This window comes from Eschrichtius robustus, chromosome 6 (genome assembly GCF_028021215.1).
Source record: "Eschrichtius robustus isolate mEscRob2 chromosome 6, mEscRob2.pri, whole genome shotgun sequence".
NCBI lineage: Eukaryota > Metazoa > Chordata > Mammalia > Artiodactyla > Eschrichtiidae > Eschrichtius > Eschrichtius robustus.
This window is the reverse complement of record NC_090829.1, coordinates 87,264,500-87,286,057: the sequence shown is the minus strand read 5'-3', so window position 1 is coordinate 87,286,057 and position 21,558 is coordinate 87,264,500. Positions and strand designations below refer to the sequence as shown.

The 21,558-nt window shown below is 36.5% G+C and overlaps 1 protein-coding gene across 2 annotated transcripts; it reads left to right on the top strand.

Annotated features, from left to right (window-relative positions):
• The first annotated feature begins 6,186 nt into the window (after nt 1-6,186).
• GTPBP8 (GTP binding protein 8) lies at nt 6,187-20,808 on the top strand. 2 transcript variants are annotated; one of them, XM_068546752.1, is made up of 6 exons: nt 6,187-6,522; nt 8,133-8,231; nt 9,922-10,052; nt 11,059-11,158; nt 13,328-13,446; nt 18,741-20,808. In XM_068546752.1, the coding sequence occupies exons 1-6, from the start codon at nt 6,187-6,189 to the stop codon at nt 18,829-18,831; spliced, it is 876 nt and encodes a 291-aa protein (XP_068402853.1). In that variant the 3' UTR covers nt 18,832-20,808. The 2 variants fall into 2 exon arrangements, with proteins under 2 accessions (XP_068402853.1, XP_068402852.1); XM_068546751.1 differs by lacking the exon at nt 18,741-20,808 and adding an exon at nt 13,636-14,079.
• Nucleotides 20,809-21,558: the final 750 nt, after the last annotated feature.

Genomic DNA, 21,558 nt, shown 5'->3' with positions numbered 1-21,558 from the left:
GTGACTGGTTTCCTCCAGACTTCACCTTGAGTGCCCTTCCCTTTACCAATTTTGCTTCGTATCCCTTCACTTGGATAAATCATAGCCATGAGTACACCCATATATTGAGTTCCATGAGCCCACCTAGTGAATCACCAAATTTGGAGAGTAGTCTTGGGGACCACTGACACAATCTACCTGTGAGTGAGTTAAAGAACCTGAATCTATCTCAACATCTCTGCCTCTGGAATGTCATCTCATCTATTCAGGGTGCCAGAGAACACACCATTCACTTCCAGTAAGGCAATGAAGATATAAATTAGAGGCATACTATTGATACAATGTAAACTTGCCCATCAAAATGATCTTGCCTAATAGGTAATAAGAATTAAAATGTTAATGAATTATCTGTGAGAACAGCAAAATGCTTTTTTCCAACAACAACAAAAATAAAAACTGAATAATATAAAAACACAAGTTGAAGAGAGTTCTAAAATATTTTAATAGCACTAGTATGGCAGAGAGAGCAAATATGCAGTTACAAGTGAGAACAACTGACTACATAAAACAACTGTTTTTCTCTTTATTGAGAAAAACAGCCTTGAAGGAAGTGAAGCTCTACACTCCTCCTCCTCCAAACCCAAATCATTCTAAGAACTCACCTCCTACACATGATCAAGGTCTGATATTTAATCTCCAGATCTTTCTAGAAATCTGTTAGTACAGTAGGCATAACCTTAAAAGAAGGCTCAAAAAGCTTCTCTGAAGGCAAAAAAAAAAATCTCTCTGTTAGAGATATTCTCTAAAGATACATTAATGAAATCTAAACTGAAACTAAGTGATTGATGAGCTCCCAAAGAAGAGCATTATAAGAATTATGTCTCTGTTGTTTCTTGAATGATGGTCAAATAATAAATTTCAAGAATAACAATTTATAACCTAATTAGGAAATTAGGTGGACAAATCATACATCATGTTACATATGTGTGCCGTAAATTTGGGTCAACATGTTAGGTGATATGTAGTTTAATTTTTTAATCAGCTGTTGCACAGAAAAATTTAAAAAGTAAAATTAAATGCATTTTTAGTTTATAGCATTCACTCAGACAGTAGTTATTACAATTCAAGCAATTTAAGTTACACATGGAAAGCTCTTCCATGTTACTCTCATTCATACGTGTCTTCCTAATACAAGACTTTGAGATCCGAATTAGATTGTAACCATGTTTTTCTGATTCCTGACACCCAGATCAACTCCTGGCATGGCACGCAACCAATAAACGTTAATTACTGTTGTTTAAAACAAGGGGGAAAGTATGGTAGGAAAAGGTCTTGTGTAAATTGGACACTGAGACCTAATCCATTACCTCTCTCTGCGTTTTCCTAGAATCTCTGCCCTTGCTTCTGTTAGAGCTTTCAAACCATTTCTAGCCTAGGATGAGAGTTAATCTATGTGTATTCTATGCTTGCTAACTCTCTGATGTCACCGATTCTGCCTACAATGTTTTCCTTCTTCATGTCTTTGATGGATTCTCTAAACTTAACACTTACAGGACTTGGACATAAATTGAGATCACTCTGAATTCTATGAAGGTTCGTTATAGAGACAGACATCACTGAAGGAATAACTGAGATGATCCTGTCCTAATGGTAAGATCCCACCCCTGTTCTACCTATGTTCCTTCCATTCTTATTAGATAAACATGACAGTATAACTATAGCATTTAGGTCAGATAGGTTTTAGCAATGAAAGCTGATTCTAAGGAGTGTGTATAAAGTATGTAATACCTTTCCAAATCATATTAAATAGTAAAATCTTGTTAACTTTGTGGTGAACTACCTCCTAAGCTGTCGAACAGAAGGTACTTTTTCTCAGAAGGATGACTATAAACACATCCTGAACTCTGCTAATTTTCATAACATAACCAGATTACTGACCTTTACCAAAGATCATGAATATCCACTGGATGAGGAACTATCCTGAGTGGAAGGAAGATTCTTAAGCCTCCTAAAGTCCAGCTGTTACATTAAGGGAGGGTAATAGTTTGGCCCTGCTTAACCTGCAGCCACAGGCAATCTAAGCCCTAAAGCTTTACCATGACTCCTCTATAATAGGGTTGAAATTTACATAGGACATTCCAGCTATCCTGCATGGTAGTCTGAGGGCTCTGAATTTCCACAAGGAACCACACATCATCTTAAAATCTCTATTAAACAGGACTCTTGGCTGCCATCAAATCCAAGTCAAATCAGTTTCAGTAAACAAGGAGAGGAGCATACTGACTTGTGTGATTGGACAGCAGAGGGACAGAGAACATGATATTCAACACAGGTCATCAGGAGTCACGCCACCTCCCATCCCCACCTCTCAATACTGTTTTTCTTTCTGTGTTAGCTTCATTCCCTCTTAAATCCCCATAGGTATCCTTCATGTAGCAGTGAAGAATAGCCATAAGCCATCATGAGTGTTGGCCTCACATTCCAACATCATGACACAGGTTTAATGGTAGAGCCAGCTGCCTGTCCAACTTTAACATAATGACTGGCTTGGTTGCGATCACCTGCACATTAACCAAGTAATTGTTATTGTCATAATACACACAATGTATAACCAAATCCCACCTCCTGCGACCAGAAGAGTGGAGTTCTTTAATTGATGGGCCCATTAGAACCACATAGAGTGGATGTAGGAGGGTCCTCCCTACACAAGGGATGCCAACCAGCTAAAAATAACTTATGCATACATTCACTTCAAATGTCTATATCGAAGCCAAAGCTGGCTAGAGTCACTGCCAGCATCCATCTTTTTTACTCCATCCTGGCCACATTGGCCTCCTTGCTATTCTTCAAACAAGCCATACACACTCCTGTCTCTGAGCCTTCACACTTCCACCTGGAATACTTCTCCCAGATAATCATATGGTTATTCCCTCACTTCCTTAACATCTGCGCTCAAAAGTCACCTTATCAGTGAAGATCACACTAAAATGGCAACATTCCTATGTCTCTACACACATACACATCTAACCTCCCTACCCAGCTTTAGCTTTTTCCTAAGCATTTTTCATTATCTAATATACCCTTATTTTACTTACTGTCTCAAGACCATAACATATGAGAACAGAAACTTTTTTGTTTCATTTACTGTCTTATACCTCCAGCTCTTAGTACAGTGCCTAGCATGAATATTTGATGAATGAACAAATGGTGGAATTGACCAGGGGTGCCTTATCACTCTCAGTATGAGATAATGTACACTACAGTATTATACAGGAAGGAGTACAGAACAGTACAGTCCATGAATACAGTCCTCATTTATCAGCCTCCCTGGGGTACCACAGCTTAGCGAGTATGTCTTGACCTCAGTGCTGTGGAACTAAACCAAGTGTGCATTTTCCACAGTTCTCTGGGAGGAGTGCTAAGATGCCCTTAGATCAATTCAAGCCCTATCTCACATACTTGTTATGTCTATGGAATCTGCATGACTAAGTAGCTGCTTGGTTTCCTAATTCACACTCCTTTTTCCCACTAGGACTTAAATCCTATTCTGAATGGTATCCCTGACACCCTGCCTATCCAGGAGGATCCTGACTCCCAATCCAAAACCGTTAGCTAGGGTACTACTTCATGCAGACAGACCACCTGGAACCAAGATACTGCCCACAGTCAGAGGCAGAATACTGCCAGAAAACAGATAATACTATTACAACATTCATCCACCAGACTGGATTCCCTTCAATACTGATTTGGCCCGATTTTCCTGGACTTTGACAATTCCCTGTGTACCCTATGATTTCCATTGCAGCTCCACACGGAGATATTTCCCCTACACTAATTCCTCCGGTTTCTAGCTTTTTCCCTCTGACTAGCGGGCCTCACAGCTATGAATGCCTCATGCAGGATTACAAAACGAGTACTGTTATGTCTATTAATCCCTGAACACCTCTCAAACCCTTGTAAGAATTGGCAAAAGTCCTTCATGCTCGGGTTTATGTCCACACCTGGGACCCCAAAGTTAGAAATGAAATGGCACATATGAAAGCACTTTCAAAGTTCAGAGTTGTCTGCAAATGTACCCACATACACATTCAGTGAAGAAAAGATAGACTATTTAATAAATATTGTTGAGACAAATGGCTAACCATTTGGAAAAAAATAAAGCTGAATTCCTAGCAGACTCTTTTCATTATAACAAATTGCAATTATATTAAATATTTAAACTGTAAAAAAAATTAAACTACTAGAAGAAAAGAGAGGTTCATTTGTTTATAATCTTAGAAAATTTTTCTAAACATAACATAAAGCTTAGAATACATAAGAGACTGTTCAGCTTAGCCACCTACAAATTAAAAATCTGTACAATCAAAAGTACTATTAGAAAGTCAAAAGTAAACAAGTTGGGAAAAATATTTTTAAAACATGACAGACAAGAGATCAACATTCTCAATAACGAAACAGTTATTACAAATCAAATTTTTTAAAGTGAATAACCTAATAGAAAACATGATGTTTACAACAAATAAATACAAATGACCAAACAAAATCTCAAAATATGTTTATCCTCTTTAATAATCAGGAAAATATTAACTAAAACAAAAAATATTTTTTTTATTTTTTCGTCTATGTATGGCAATATTATATAACATTATAATACCCTACTTTTATAATGCCTGTTTTGATGCTAGAATACTCTGTTATTAGGGAGTAATTTGTTGCAATTTCTTTAGATGATTTTTCTACAGAAATATGAAAAATAAAAGTGCACACACCTTATGCACCTATCAAGTCCTCTTCTAGGAATTTATCCTACTTCCACAAGTGTGCAAAGATATCTATTCATGAGTGCTCACTGTAGCATTGTAATAACAAAACCTAATTAGTGATCAATAAGACACTGGAGAAATAAACGGAATAATATGCCTCCATTAAAAACAATCATGTAGGAAAATGTCACTATGACAATGTGAAAACCACATGTGAACAATGATAACAAGAGAAGAGGCCACCCTCTCATATCTAACTAGTGCTTGGAGTGAATGAGGACTTTGTGTTTTTATGGTAGTTTAGGGTTAGTTTGTTTTTTGTAAAAAAAAAAAACAATCATGTAGGTCGGTACGTATTGATATAAAAAGACTTCCAAATATATTATTTAAAAAATTTTAAAGGCTTTAGAACAGTATTTTGAGTTAAAATACATTCATGGTACTATATATATCCAAAATGCCTGGATGTTTACAATGAAGTGTTTTCTTTGGAGGAGTGAGACTAGGGGAAGGAGGAAAGCCTCAAAGCCTAATGCAAAGATCAACAAAAAATTAGCCGGCCGGCAGATCGGGCTACTCTCCAAGTCGTTGGTCCTGTTCATTAACTTTTGTGTAACATTAATTCAAGAATTGCCCTTATTAGTCACTGAACAACCTGGGGAATCGCTCAAAAGACCGTGCGTTAACATTGGTATGCTTTTTGCTGCTAAGGTTTTAGAAGACCCATCGTCTTTTAAGCAGGAATATCTTACAGATATTCATTTTATCATGATCCCTGTATCTCCCATTCCAGCAGTGATCGGTTTGAATTGCTTTTAAAAGAAACTTTTGAAATAAGATGTCATTACGTAACTTCAATGAAACAACTCGAACACCTGTGCAAACTGTTTTTTTTTTTTTCTTTTATTCTGTAAGAAATCTCTAAAATTTAATGACATTTCCTGCAACTATAGAGAAGGCTGAATGAAATATGAACAGGCGCTTTTTCAACTACATTTCTCACCAGCCCTTTTCATTTTTGCGAAAGTGTTTTTCCTAGTGATTTGTACAACGTCAACGTCCGTGAGACAACCAGAAAGTGTGAAGAGCAAACCGGCCTGAAATCCACCAGAGCTTCACACGTTTTCTTCTTCATTTGAGCCTCAAGGCTCACACAGCCAGATATGTCTCTTCACCTCTGAAAATCGTTAAACAGCCTCCCCACAGCGACATACAAGTCAAAGGCACAGGTGTCAGGGCCAGAGTGTGAAAGGCACCCAGAGAACTCTTTTCCCCCTGCGAAGCAACACCTGCCTCCGGCTCTCTGTACGCGAAGAGCTTAAGCGGGAACCAGCGAGGCCAGCGGAGACTACAATTCCCGGCAGGCGTAACGGGAGCGGGGTCACGCACGCGCAGTTCAGACCTGCGGCACGAAGGCCCGAGGCGGGGCTTCTAGGAGAGGAAAATGGCAGCACGCTGGTTGCGGCTTGACGTCGGCCGGCTGTTTGCGGTGGGGGCAGAGCTGGGGAGCGGAAGACGAGCTTACAGCACGTCCCAGGCCTTCGCGGAGGTTCTACGGCTGCCCAGCAAGCAACTGACGAAGCTCGTGTTCCCACTGCAAGAACTCGAGCGGCATTTCGTCCCGGGCTCGAGGCCCGACCTTCACCTGAAGATCTTCGACCCGAGCCTGGATGACATCGCGAGGGCGGAGAGCGTCTTCACGGCCTCCTCGCGGAACCGCATCGAGTACCTCAGCTCCGCCGTGCGTCTCGACCACGCCCCGGACCTCCGCCGTCCTGAGGTGAGAACGGCAGCCGGATGCGGGTGCTGAGGACTTGGGCTGGGATTTTGCTGTCATCTCTTTCTTGTCAGCAAACCGGAGAGATTTACTAACTTTCTGTGGACGCATATCATTATTATAACAAAGTAAGCAGATATAGTTTTAATTATTTTGATAGTGAATATAAAACACTTTAAAAGGCGTTTAAAAAATTAACTATCTTTTTTCTAATTAATTGCAGTAGAGAATATATGCCGAGACAAATTAGACAAAGTGAAGAATATGAAAAGTATAGTAGTTTCACAAATGAAGTGATTCTTATCAGTACGTAATTTTCACCCAATCTAAATTTCCTATTGTGGCAAAAAAAACTTATATATAGATGGCAATAATGTATAAGATTTTTTAAAACAACTTAAGTGAAATTCAGTGAGTGTGCATTTTGTTCATGTCCTGCAGTTTACTATTTTGTTCTGTCTGTTAAATGAAGGCTCTGACCTCCTTACATACTTGTGATAACGGTACCACTGCACTGAAACTTTTCTGCTAATATATTTAGAACTGCTGTAATAATTTAAGAGTACATAAATCACTTAATGATTTTGAGATAGCATCGATTTTCAATTTTCTAAATTACTGGACTTTTTGTGTAATTGGCTTTTTAATTCAGCTTTATTATCTGTATATTATCATTGGATTTAATCTGGGAGAGCATTTGAAATTTTTCCAGGACCCAAATCAATTCATTCTGAAGGACTGACCCCAGTTTTGCAAAATATGTAGCATTGCTGGCCCCTGCCCACTAAATGCCACCCAATCCTATTGATAACCAAAAATGCGCTTACAAATTTCTAAAACACCCCAGGGGGCGGTACCGCCCTCATTTAGAAGCACTGATTTTCCAATACTTCTTTACTTTACTTCCAATACTTCCAATACTTTACTTTCTTCAATACTGTATTAAAAAGACGAGCCATGTGTATTAATGGTTAATATTAGGAATATTTTGTTGCTTTCTACATTCAGACTAAAGGAGAAAAGCTTAATTGGAACAAGAAAGGTCAAGAGAAAGGAGTAATTATTAATGGTGTTATGGTGTACTTTGAGAGTTTGTGGGGAAATGGGGTTCCAAATGTAGAGCCAGTTTTGTTGAAACACGTCTAGTTTTTAACTTCAAAAAAGCTTTGTAAATATGGAATTCTTAATAAATGTTGCAGATATTCTTGAGTGGCATAGTGTAATTAAAAGCACAGGTTCTGGATGTAGATGCCCTGAGTTCAGATTCCAGTTTCTTCACTTTCTGGCTTTATAATTTTGGACCAGTTTTTTAACCTCTCTCTGCCTCTAGTTTTATCACCTGTAAAATGAGGATACGAATATTTTCAGTCTCATAGAGATATTGTAAAAAGTAAATAAGAAAATATGTTAAGTGCTTTTAAAACAGTACCTGCCACATTGAAATCATTTAGTAGATAGTAGCTGTCTATTAGAATTTGAGGTTTGACTAACCATAAGCCACTTTTTATGGTTAGGCAAGACTGAGTAGTATTCACAGATTTTTGCAGCTAATACATTATATAGTAATATATATATAAACTAGTACTCAATTATCTTCTTTTTGCTTGTATAAGGTGTGTTTTATAGGCAGAAGCAATGTTGGAAAATCCTCTCTAATAAAGGCTTTATTTTCACTTGCCCCAGAGGTTGAAGTTAGAGTCTCCAAAAAACCGGTATGTTAAAATTTAAAATATATCTAACTATCTCTGAATTGACTAAGATGAATAATAAATGTTGGGGGGGGGGGTAGAAGAAACCATCATTGCCATGTTCCTAGAAAAGTGATTTCTTTCACACAAGTACTAATGTAAGACATTTCATTAATGCCTGTGTATTTCTCTGAAGAAAAGAAAGTGTATCTGGAGTTATTTTAGTACTCTTGCCAGTATCTTGGGGAAATCTTCCTTAGTCCAGTCTTTTCCAAAGGGTTGTTCTAGTGTCATTCTATATTTGCTTCTTTGAGAATGATCATCTACTTCTACTTTGATTTTAAAGAAAACAGCTTTAAAATGTATTATTTTTTCCTCCTGTAATCTTTTATGCCTTGCTAATTCATATATGTACACCCATCAGGCACTTCCCAGTTTACCCAGGGCCAAATTAGGTGCCTAATATCCCAGCCAGCCTGCTGTACTAGCTTTCTGTCATTTTCTAATTTCCTCTGCTTCCTTCTCAATAATGCAGACTCTACCAGTATTTAAGATATCCTCTCCTCAAAACTCACCTCAGTTCCCCTCACCTTATTATCTATTCTTGGCAAAATGTTCGCACCAACCTAATGCTCACTGCCCCTGTTTCCTTGCATTGGAACCCTTCCCTGAGGCTTCACTGGTCTTCTCTTGCTCTGCAGTTCTTCCTATGGTTGATTCCCTGATACCATCCCTGCCAATTGTAGTCATTTGTTAACCCTCCTAGCCTTACTCCCTCCTGCCCTGCCTCGCCAAATACCCCAGCTAAACTCTCACTTCTAGGTAGGGTTGTTCCCTTTCTGCTGTGAGAGGACAATGGAAGAAATGTATTCTTGACATTCCTAATCTGTAATTCTAAAATTATTTTCCTATAGGGAGACACAAAAGCTGCCTGGCAACCTAAGCATCATTTATAAAATCTTTCCTCTGAAAATATTTCTTCTAAGTTCTAAACAATTGACTTTTAAAGTTCTTTGTGTTAATCTTTCCTTTTCTGATTAATAATGTCCATGGACACGAAACCACATGAATAAACCACTTTTTTTTATCATCTTTACATCAGTTTTAGTTGCACATTTTACAGTTGTACATGCTTTTTAAAAAATGCTTAACGAAAGCACTAAACCCGTCTAATAAAACATGCAAAACATCTTGATTTTAGGAAAGTTATAGTCTAGGCATAATAAACTATCAGGCTTTGCATCTAGGTGTTAGGCAAACTTGTATGACTGATAGTAAGCATTTAATTTAACCTATCTGTGCCATAATTCATTCCTCTTTATAGTGGAGTTATATTGTTCATCAGAGAATATTGACTAATGCAGTCGTACTATTTAGAACAGTATAACTTTTTCACTGAGAGGGAGCTAATGAAATAGGAAAGACTCGAAAATATTTTGCCTACGTGATTTCTAATATGGAATCTAAAGTTCTTAAATCGTATAGATTCTCTTTAAAAAATGAATTGGAGGGAAGAAGTAGTATCATCTAAGCTTATCTCCAGCCACTTGTCTTCTGTCTTCTTTTCCTGTATCATCATCAGCATAGGGTTATATACAGAATACTTTTATGTTTTTAATAAGTAATTGTTAATTGAACAGAAAATATTTTGAGTCATGAAATATATAAAGGACATATTTTAAGAAAGCTTTTATTTTTCCATTTACTTTATCAGGGCCACACAAAGAAAATGAATTTTTTCAAAGTTGGAAAATATTTTACATTGGTGGACATGCCAGGTTATGGCTATAGAGCACCTGAAGATTTTGTTGACATGGTAGAAACCTATCTAAAAGAACGAAAGAAGTAAGAAAAACATTTTTCTTATAATTGTTACGTTGAATCCCCAAACGTTCTCATGACTAGGACATTCTACACATGCTGAACACTTCAGTTTTATCAAATGACTTTTTTAGAAAGTCCACTTTATTCTCATAATATTCTACAATACAGTATTTAGGAGCAAGGTATATACTGCCTGCTTAGTTTTTTCCTGTAAGTTAGCTTAAACTTAAATTCAGTTGTTTTCCTAAATTGAGACTATCAATAGTAATTCAGCAGACTTTATTAATTTTTTTATACCAAACTCTAAGCTGGCTGTTTTTAAAAATGAAAATTTTTGGTTAATGTGGTAGTTACCAGATTTAAATAAACTTCAGTAAATTATGATTATCCTTAAAATACTTCTGACATCACAGCCTCTGTAAATACTACCTTTTTTTGTCGCCATAGGTAGTCAAGTAGCAGGTCTATGTTTCAAGCATTGCACAATATATAGAAAAATTAATGTTAACCTTTTGAAGCAAGGTACAAGTTTACAAGTACCTTGCTTGTTGTAGCTTTACATAGAAACTAAGATAAAATACTTGCAAAAGAAAATACAAAATATAACGTGTTTGGTTTCTGTTATCTGTTAGTCTTAAAGTAATATTTGAAAATTTAGACATTTTTATGGTAACTTATAGTTAATTGGGTTCCTGTTTCTTTCTCCCACTAGAGTTCAAGCTCTTAGAGGAAGGGGCTCATTCATCTTTGTATCCAGTTCTAGGCAGAATATCTTATGTCCAATATATGCTATTGAAATAAATTAATATTAATGAATTTAGTTACTGAATGTAAACAACATTGAGACCTGTTGGACTGTAGGATGGACTTCACAGTGAATTGAGAATGCATTTTGCTTAAAGAAATTTTTAAATTTTGAACTGATAATTATTCAAAGTAAAATTTCTTAGTATAGTGAAGGTTGGGGGGAAGAAATGAATGAGTATATTTTATATTGCTGTTAATCTTCTTTTCTGCATTCTTATAGTTTGATGAGAACATTTTTGTTAGTGGATAGTGTTGTTGGAATTCAAAAAACTGACAACATTGCCATAGAAATGTGTGAAGAATTTGCATTACCTTATGTGGTAGGTATTTCTTTTGAATCATAGTTGCAATTAGAAATACAAGTTCCCTCTGTGTCTGTGTGTGTGTGTGCATGTGCACATGTGTACATCTTTTTAATGGAAGAGTAGGTCTTGCCTCCTCAAAAGATAAAGGAGTACCTTTTAAACAATCTTTTCAATTATCAGCCATTAATACTAAAATAAGTTCTGTGGTACTTTTATTCCCTTTTCCTTCTCCTAGCTTTTAAGTTTTCAAAATTATAGTCAAAGTAAAAGTTTTCTAAACTGTTCATTTAGTGTTCCTAAGTGCTTTTCTTTGTTTTTTTGGTTTTTTTAAAATGACAATATAAATATTTGCTAAGACTCATTAGTAGCTCCTTAACAGCAGCTTGGCAGATAGTACTTATCAGAATGTAAACAAAACTGCAACTGAAAAATTTGCGAAACTAATCTGGAATTTAAGAACATCACAAGAATATAGTAGGCTCCAGCACACATAAGTAGGATGTTTATATTCTTAAGGAAAACAAAATTTCTTATGAGAATATCTTACCAGTTGTTACTGTTGTTTACCCTAGAATAGAATACAGATTGGTAGGTTGGTATCCACATTTATTTTGCTTTGTAGGTTTTCCAGATAAAATGGCAGTCTGAAAGTTCCTCTCTAAGGAAAAGAGCCCACTGACTATAATTTGGTTTCAAAACAATGTCTGAAAACCACTAAAATGTAGTGGTTTTGGAGTTTAATGCAAATCAAACCATGTTACCAGTCAGAAACTTTTTTGTATTCTTGGGGTTACGGAATTCTTGGGGTTTGCAAAAGCCCTGTGAAACATTAGAGATAATTTATGGTTATGAGGAGCCAAAGGATTGATAAACATAGTCTACGTAGTAAAAAAAAAAAAAAAAAGCCCAAATATTGCCCAACCGGTTATATTAAGTGATAGTGATAGTACTCCTAATTTGATACCATAGATACCATTTTGTGGAATCATATATTTTTCTCATTTTTAACTTTAAGGAAATATTAACCTTTCTTCTTTGGAAAAGAAGTTGTGATAGAGGAATTATGTCTCCTTTTAAATATCAGCATATTTGCTTTTATGAAAAAAGACTTTCACTTTCTGCTTCTCACTCCTTCTGCCATTAATATTTTTTTAAGTGAAGTATAGTTGATTTACAATCATTAATTTTTTTATAACTGAAAAGCATAAATGATTAGTCAGGAAATTTAATTTTATAGAAACTCCCTAGGAAAACCTCTGACAGATACATCAAGCTTTTACTTTTTAATTGATTTTGTAATCATCCATGCATTGACCTTCCTCTAGTATGTATTGATAATTGTCTTTGAGTAAGTAAATTATTCAAAGTATTTATTGTTGAACCTAGTAGAATCTAGGCTTACTTGGAATATAACTATATATCGATATAGCTTGGAATATAACTATAGTGGCTACAACCTACAAATAGCCTGATTTCTAATTTTTCCTTTAAAGTTTACATATAAGGCAGAACAATTATGTAGTTCAAAAATGATTATAAGTTGGAGGTTTTATATGGATCAACCTAATAATATTCACTTCTGTATCTTAGACCACAAGATATATAGTGATCGTATGAAACATTTGGCATATGGCAATTGCAAATATGGCTCCAGGGTGCTTTTCACTGGTCTTGAATCCAAGATATTATGGCCCTGTGTAGTTAAAGCATCGGAAACAGCAAACTTATACAGTGTATGCTTTATATATTGCATACATTAACTCATTTAATCTTCTCAGCAACTCCTTTAGGAGGTATTGCTTTTATTTTATAGATGAAGAAACAAGTACAGAGAGATTAAGAAACTTGCATAGGTCACCTAGTTGTTATTGAAATTTGTAACTAATGTATAAAACTGTATATTAAGAAGTAACAGTTGACCCTTGAACAGTGTGGGAGTTAGGGGCGCCAACCCTGCTTGCAGTCACAAATCCAAGTGTAACTTACAGTCAACCCTCCCTATTCGGGGTTCCTCCATATTGGCAGTTCCACATCTGTGGATTTAATCAACCACAGATCGTGTAATATTGTAGTATTTATTATTGAAAAAATCTGCATATAAGTGGACCTTTGCAATTCAAGCGCATGTTGTTCAAGGGTCACCTGTACTTTATTTCTAATGCTTAAATATTTGTTTTCCTACAGATGGTATTGACAAAAATTGACAAATCTTCCAAGGGACATCTTTTAAAACAAGTCCTTCAGATCCAGAAATTTGTTGACACTAAAACACAAGGATGTTTTCCTCAGTTGTTTCCTGTAAGGTAAGAGTTGAATTGTCTTTATGTACTAACATATAACTTTATGTACTAACAACCTTTAGTATTAAATCAGTGTAGCTGAGGTATCACTTAAAATTAGAGGAGTTTGGAAGGCTGTGCACCATAATTTATTGGTACAACCCGTCAACACTTTCATTTTTTTCTTCCCTCTATTCTTTCTTTTTTCTGCAGATTCTTGCTGAATCTTCCCTGTAGTATCTTCATGATCTTTCTACCTCAGCCTATTTCAACCCTAGACCACAGTAGAAGTGAAAACGTTTTACTTTTTAAATCACCTAAACAACAGCCATAATAAAGATACTATCATCTCCTTCTCAATTCTAAAGAAAAACAACTCATCTTTATGGTAGAAAGCTCATTCAGGCTGTGAAGGATAAGAATTTTCCTTTTAAAGGACGATGTGCAAAGAAGAAATGCTTTGTATAAGTTAGAATTAAGCATCAGTAGCAGACAGGATGGTTATTTCCTGAGCAGCAATTTTTGAGATATTAGATGTGGTTTAGCAATGAAACATGAGTTTGTCTTTTCAGTGTACAGTTTGGGTACAGTAAGTAACCTATATACTAGCAAAAATGCAGTGCCATTTCCCTGTGATTTTCTGACTCTAACTTCTTTGAGGCACTATGATAGTTTCTATGAGAAAATAATGAAACCAAGTAGCACTTAGTTGTATATGAAACTGTCCTCTAAGCAGTCATTCTTCTTCCTACAAATCCAGATCACAATTAAATTGTTTGTAATTATGAACATGCCAGTCTAAATCCATCTTCATTCTTTCCTACAAAATGCTTTTCCCCCTTGTCTTACATTCAAGTATTTATCCTGTTCATTTGTCTGTGTCCCATATATACAGTGGAATCTCCTAGGGGCAGGAATGAAATCCTAATTCTTGTTAGAGCCCTGAGCATTGTCATAGAAATATATCTGTTTCTTTTAAACATTTAATAAGAAGGAAGTGAGACTTCATCTAAAAAGGCAAAACAAACATAAGATGGGCAAATTATGGCCTAACAGCAGCATTTATTGAAAAAAAATGTTTTAGTTGACTGTAAGCTGAGTTTAATAGTATAATGGGACTGGGGAAAAATTGACAATGTTTTCTTGAGCTACATTAGTAGAATTATAGTGTTCAAAACAAGGGAATGATCAAACAGTAGTCTCACACTGCTATAAGCTGTATGCTACCAGATCAATTGAGCTAGATTGTGGCTTGACATTAAGAACAACTAGAGCTATCTGAAAACAGATGGTCTTGGGGGAGGTTATGTCACTAGATCATTCAAAACACTTAATTGATCCACAAAGTAAGCATCCCTGTTTCACAGATACGATTACAAGTCGGAGAAGTGAAGTAAGTTACAGAGAGGTATTTGCTGAAATAGAAAGAGCATGAAAAAAAAAAAGCATGGACCTCAGGGTCAGACAGCCATGGTTTTGCATGGTTCCTCTACTTCTTGGCAGTAGCTTTTAAGCAACTTATTTCATTTTCTGAGTAAAAAAATATGACAGTTAGAAGGATTAAATAAAATGCATTGTGACTGATGGACACACATTAGCCACATAATAAATGTTAGTTTCTTTCCTTCCCAAAGGTCAGTCAGTCAGTGAATGGCAGGGTTAGGCCAACAACCCAAACTATCAGATTCTCAGTACTTTTTAGAGGCATACCCTTCTTTAGATGTGCCAGCATTTTCTGCTGCATGACCTTGGAATCACTGTGCCACTGTATCACTAAGTGACTGAGGCACTGCAGAAGCCACACAGCACTCAAAGTCTTAAGAATTGAGACACACGCAGGAGGCTGCTGGCTTTCAAGAACTTCAACATTCACCATACCACAGTGACAACATACAGGAAGTTGTCAGGTTGTACTCTGTAGTTCTCAAAACCCAATTCAGAAAGTAGAGTTGTTTATACTGCTTGCTTTTATTTGCTTGACCAAGTCCCAGTACATCCCTCCAAAAGAGAATTTGGCCTACTCACAGAATAATTATTATAAAGTAAGTCAGGTTTTATTTCCTTGTCTTCCTGTATGATCTTGGTAGGAGAAAGGTGGAAGTGTGGGTAGACATGTAGTCCAACAGGGTTTGGCCGTTAAGCCTGTTGGCAAAAGTTAAGTGCTAACCTTCATGTCTGAACTCTGCCCCAGCTGAGAAGAGAAATAAAATTGGTGAAAGACCCCTAAAGATTGATGCTGGGATCAGTCTGTTTTTATAAATGGTATGGAACAAATATATAAGTAGGCACAATATAATTGTTTCTGTGGTTTTCAAGCAAATGAGAACTGAATCTTAAGGACAAGAAAATCATATGAGTTAACAGAAATGTTGCAAATCAGTTCACGGTGCCATAGTTAGTGTGTGGACTATCCAACTTGTATCGCTCCTTTAAACCGTACATGTGCAACTTCAGTTATAACTGAGAATCATTATGGGCTGTTCTCAGGTAGGCAGCTTTGGTCAAAAAGTCTAAAATGCTGTACTTTATCAAAAAGAGAATTAGCAATACAGAAGAAAATATTTTACCTGTTTTATATACAGGTATACACCATACCTGTATCCATAAACGTCATAGTGTTTCCATAAAAGTCCATGTATCCCAAGAAACCATGTGTTCACTTCCATGCTGACAGATGGATGAAAGGATATGGATGGATACAGTAAGATAGATCTAATAATAGACACAATAATGCTGACGATTTTTTTAAAAAATCATGAAAAAAGGTCTACATTATCATGGTAATTGAATCTTTGAGACAAAAAGAACAAATTAAAGAGATCAGAATTTTAGTCTGGGAAATAAAAAGCAAAACAGAAGATATTCCAATGGCATTTTTCACAGAAATAGAACCAACAGTCCTAAAAGCTGTGTGGAACCACAGAAGACCCTGAATAGCCAAAGCAATCTTAAGAAAGAACAAAGCTGGAGGCATCACACTTCCTGATTTCAAACTGTGTTACAAAGCTAAAGTAATGAAACAGTACGGTATTGGCATAAAGACAGACACATAGGTCAGTGGAACAGAATAGAGAGCCCAGAAATAAACCCATGCATATATGAGCAATTAGTTTACAAAGGAGCCAAGAATATACAATGGGGAAAGGACAGTCTCTTCAGTAAATGGGGCTGGGAAAATTGGACAGCCACATGCAGAAAAATATGTTAAGACCTGAAACCATAAAACTCCTAGAAGAAAACAGGCCCTAAGTTCCTTGACATCAGTGTAGGTGATCAGTTTTTGGATCTGACTCCAAAAGCAAAGGCAACAAAAGCAAAGATAGGTAAATAGGACTACATTAAACTAAAAGCTTCTGCACAGCTTTTAGTTTTAAAAGGAAATTATCAACAAAATGAAAAGTCAGCCTACTGAATGGGAGAAAATATTTGCAAGTCATATATCTGATAAGGGGCTAATATCCAAAATATATAAAGAACTCATACAACTCAATAACAAAAAAAAATCGGGGCTTCCCTGGTGGCGCAGTGGTTGAGAATCTGCCTGCTAATGCAGGGGACACAGGTTCGAGCCCTGGTCTGGGAAGATCCCACATGCCGCGGAGCAACTAGGCCAGTGAGCCACAACTACTGGGCCTGTGCGTCTGGAGCCTGTGCTCCACAACAAGAGAGGCTGCGATAGTGAGAGGCCCGCACATCGCGATGAAGAGTGGCCCCCACTTGCCACAACTAGAGAAAGCCCTCGCACAGAAACGAAGACCCAACGCAGCCAAAAATAAATAAATAAATTAATTAATTAATTAACTAATTAATCGGATTAAAAAAATGGGCAGAGGATCTGAATAGACATATTTCCAAAGAGGACATACAGATGGCTAACAGGTATATGAAAAGATCCTCAATATCACTAATCGTTATAGAAATGCAAATCAAAACCACAGTGAGATATTACCTCACACCTGTTAGAATGGCTATTATCAAAAAGACAAGAAATAACAAGTATTGGCAAGCATGTGGCGAAAAGGGAATCCTTGTGCACTATTGGTGGGAATGTAAATTGGTGCAGCCACTAAGGAAAACTGTATTAAGATTCCTCAAAAAACTGAAAATAGAACTACCATGTGATCCAGGAACTACACTCCTGGATATATATCTGAAGAAAATGAAAACATTAATTCGAAAAGATATATGCACTCCCATGTTTGTTACAGCATTATTTTCAATAGCCAAGATATGGAAACAACCTAAGTACCCCTCGGTGAATGAATGGATAAAGAAAATGTGGTATTATACGGTTGACTCTTGAATAGTGTTGGGGTTAGGGGCTCTGGCCCTTGGCCCAGTCGAAAATCCAAGTATAAGTTATAGTCGACCCACTATATCCACATTTTCTCCAAATGCCTGGATTCAGCCAACCAGGTGTAATGCTGTAGTATTTACCATCGAAAAAATCCACATATAAATGGATAAATGCAATTCAAACCCATGTTGTTCAAGGGTCATTGTGTATACACAAGTGGAATACTATTCATTTACAAAAAAGAAGGAAACCTTGCCGTTTGCGACAACATGGATGGACCCTGAGAGCATTATGCTAAGTGAAATAAGTCAGAGAAAGACAAATACTGTGTGATCTCACTTACATGTGGAATTTAAAACAACAACAACAACAAAACAAGCTCATAGATGCAAAGGAGAGATTGGTGGTTGCCAGAGGTAGAGGTTGGGGGTAAGAGAAATGGGTGAAGGTCAGAAGGTACAAACTTCTAGTTCTAAAATAAGCCGTGGGGATGATGTAATGTACCGTATGGTGACTACAGTAATACTATATTGCATATTTGAAAGTTGCTAAGAGAGAAGATCTTAAAAGTCCTCATCACAAGAAAAGAAAATATTTTTTAACTATAAATGGTGACGGATTTAACTAGACTTATTGTGGTGATCATTTTGCGATATATACAAATACCAAATCGTTGTACCCCTGAAACTAATATAGTGTTATGTGTCAGTTATACTGCAATAAAAAACAAAACAGAACAAACAAAAAAACACTTTTAGTCTGGAAAATAAAAGGCAAAACAGTAGATGTGAAATTTTTAGAATCATGAAGGACATAGATCCGATAATGTGGATCTCCAGATTTAGAATACTTCAAGAGGCTGGGGGAAGAGAGGAAAAGTAGGACAGATTAAGACATTCTGTTTCATACATGGAACTCACAAGAGTTTGTAAACAGATTTTGAGTTAGATGAATTCAGATCTGTTACTACCTCTGAAGTAAGGAAGAAAATGATTTTGCTTTTTTTCTTTTTTTTCCACAGTGCTGTGACCTATTCTGGAATCCATCTCTTGAAATGCTTTATAGCAAATATAACAGGAAATCTGAAGACTAATGGCTTCCAGTTTAGCTGAAGATTCAAAATTGTCTATGCCAACTGAAGTTAAAGACTTAGAATTTCAACATTGTTTTAAATGTTGTGTATCTGTAACTTGCAGAAGGATCACTTCAGCTTTAAAACCTGCATATTCCCAAAGCAAGAATGAATTTGTGTCTGCAGCGGGGGAAAGGTTTATACATGATTGAATTATGCTGTTCATTAGAAGAGGTACCAGCCGTTTTTCCTATTTTAACAAACTGACAAACAAGAGCATATAGAGGTCCATAAAATGAAAATCTGTTTCCTACCGTGTAGACAAGGGTTTGCCATATTATTTATTGGGTTTTTGTCTTTTAAAGGAATGTCTATTATGTATATTTTTTAAAAATATTACAATGGACTAGGTAAAAAAGGGGCTACTTTTCTGTTAAGCACTAATAGGTAGGTTGAAGATAAATTCTTATATGTATGGCTATAACTTATCTTTTTTTAGAGACCTTATTTGAATATAAAAAAAATTATTCTTGATAAAATTTCAGTCGGTCCATAGTGGAAATACCAGTTATTTCAGGCTGGGGTCAGTCACCTTCACAGGGTTCAGAATCAGAAGACCAGAATTCAAGTTCCAGTTCTCATATTTATTATATGTTGGACGTTGGGCAAATTACTTGAGTTCTCTGAACTTCTTTTATAACTCTACCTCAGAAGCTATGAAGATTAAAATATGAAAAGGACATCTGCATATTGTACGTATTTGTAAAGCAAAACCAACTTAAGTATATAGCAAAATTCACAGGTAGATTTATCACAGAAAACATCCTGTCATGGAGGAAGTAACATTTTATCTAATGAAAGACCAAAAAAAAGTTTTAGGTGAGAAAAGTGATTTGCAAAGGGCAAGAGAAAAATGTTGATCAGACAGTTTATAATTGGTTCGTTAAGATTCAGAATGGGAAGACAAAGCCTTACTTTGAACTAATGTTAATGGAAAATATTTTTCTGAAGATGCTACTGACCTATTCATATAAGTGGCTTAGCTTTTCAAAGTGAGGCTGAATATTAAAATGTTACAGCAATAGCACTGGATAAAAAATTAACTCTGTAAAACAACTTTGTGACTTTTTTAGAAAATTCAATTCTGGATATGTTTTCAGTTTTATAGTTAGTAGTGCTGGTTTATTCTAATCAGCAGTGATTTAAGCTTAAAAAAAACAAAACAAAAAACTTTTAAGGGTTTCCCTGGTGGTGCAGTGGTTAAGAATCTGCCTGCCAATGCAGGGGACACGGGTTTGAGCCCTGGTCCGGGAAGATCCCACCTGCTGCGGAGCAACTAAACCCGTGCACCACAACTACTGAAGCCCATGCGCCTAGAGCCCGTGCTCCACAACTAGAGAAAGCCCACGTGCAGCAACGAAGACCCAATGCAGCCAAAAATAAATAAATTAAAAAAAAACTTTTAATATACGCATTCACCAAGTAAAATATATAACAGAATTTCTTAAAAGGCATCTTTCTGCCTGCCAGTGTTTTTTTACTGCTTGTCTTAGCCTTGGTTCTGGTTCTCCTAAAAGCATGGCCCAAGACAAAAGCTTGCGTCCAATAGTTTACTGGGGATGTGATCCCAGGGAACAGGAGTGAAGGGGAAATGAAACAGATGGCAGGAAAGCCAATCAAGGATGCATCGAGTTGGAAACAACATAGTACTAGGGCTTGATCTTGAGGAGCCTTATGAAATGTGCCTCTGAATTGTCTTTGAAGGGGGGTTAGAGGACGGCCCCACACCTCTCCCAAGTTGTATATGCCCAAATGCCTAGCAGTTCCTGTAGCTTGTCAGAAGCCAGGAGGCAAGGTGCAGTTGCCCAGTCCTGCTTGAAACTGGTTGCCATACTAGTGGCTCAAGTAAGAGGCCAAGAGGATTTGAAGTGACATATGGGAGGTCAACCACACTGCTCTTAAAATGACCAGAGTGTTTTAATGCCACCCGAAGTGATTAAATTGGTATTCACTATGATGACGCTAACAGTATTTTCTAATCTAATTTACTGGATAAGTTATGGGTTTGTATATTTAAGATTTCACTTTTAAAATTTTAAAACATTTGAATTTAAGTTGTTTGGAAAAACTAACATATAGAATACTATGTTCCTTATATATAAATTATCATTTTATGGACACATGAAGCTCTTTACATTTTTCCCAGAATTTTAAGGGGCAGATGGGATAAGGAGGAGATAAAGAAACATACTCCAAAGGAACATTAATGAAGTAGAAAAAAAATGCTAGGCTTATGGTCTAATCCAGTTTTACCTTAGACAATTCACTGAACCACTCTGTTTTTTCCAGTGAAGGATGATCTCCAAAGCCTCTTCCAGCTGTGAAAGTTTATGATTCTTGGACAATAATGCCACTTCAGATGGAGGGACCTAAGCCCAGGGAAACCTACTAGCTCCACACAACTAGTGGAGGCATATGCAAATAAGGTAGACGCAAGACCGGACCTTAAATCTTAGAAGCTGGTGGCTATTTCTAGACTTGTCATGAATGAGACTTCCTTGGTATTGTCCATGTTTTAAAGCACTAAGTAGCTCTACCACCTGGTAGGAAACCAGGAGAAATTTAAACAATAAAAAGTGGCTAGAGATTGATTAAGAACTCTGAATTAAATAGGATATTTAGCAAGGCTTCAGAAAAGGAAGCTAAACCAGCATTTATCTAACTTTGCATTTCGGGATACTTGCATCAAAATCACCTGAGCCCCTTA

Bases quoted from the DNA above. Each gene is read 5' to 3' on its own strand.
- GTPBP8 (XM_068546751.1), top strand. From the start codon at position 6,187: ATGGCAGCACGCTGGTTGCGGCTTGACGTCGGCCGGCTGTTTGCGGTG. The intron at 8,232-9,921 runs GTATGTTAAAAT...TTACTTTATCAG, and splicing joins TTAGAGTCTCCAAAAAACCG to GGCCACACAAAGAAAATGAA. The intron at 11,159-13,327 runs GTAGGTATTTCT...GTTTTCCTACAG, and splicing joins AATTTGCATTACCTTATGTG to ATGGTATTGACAAAAATTGA.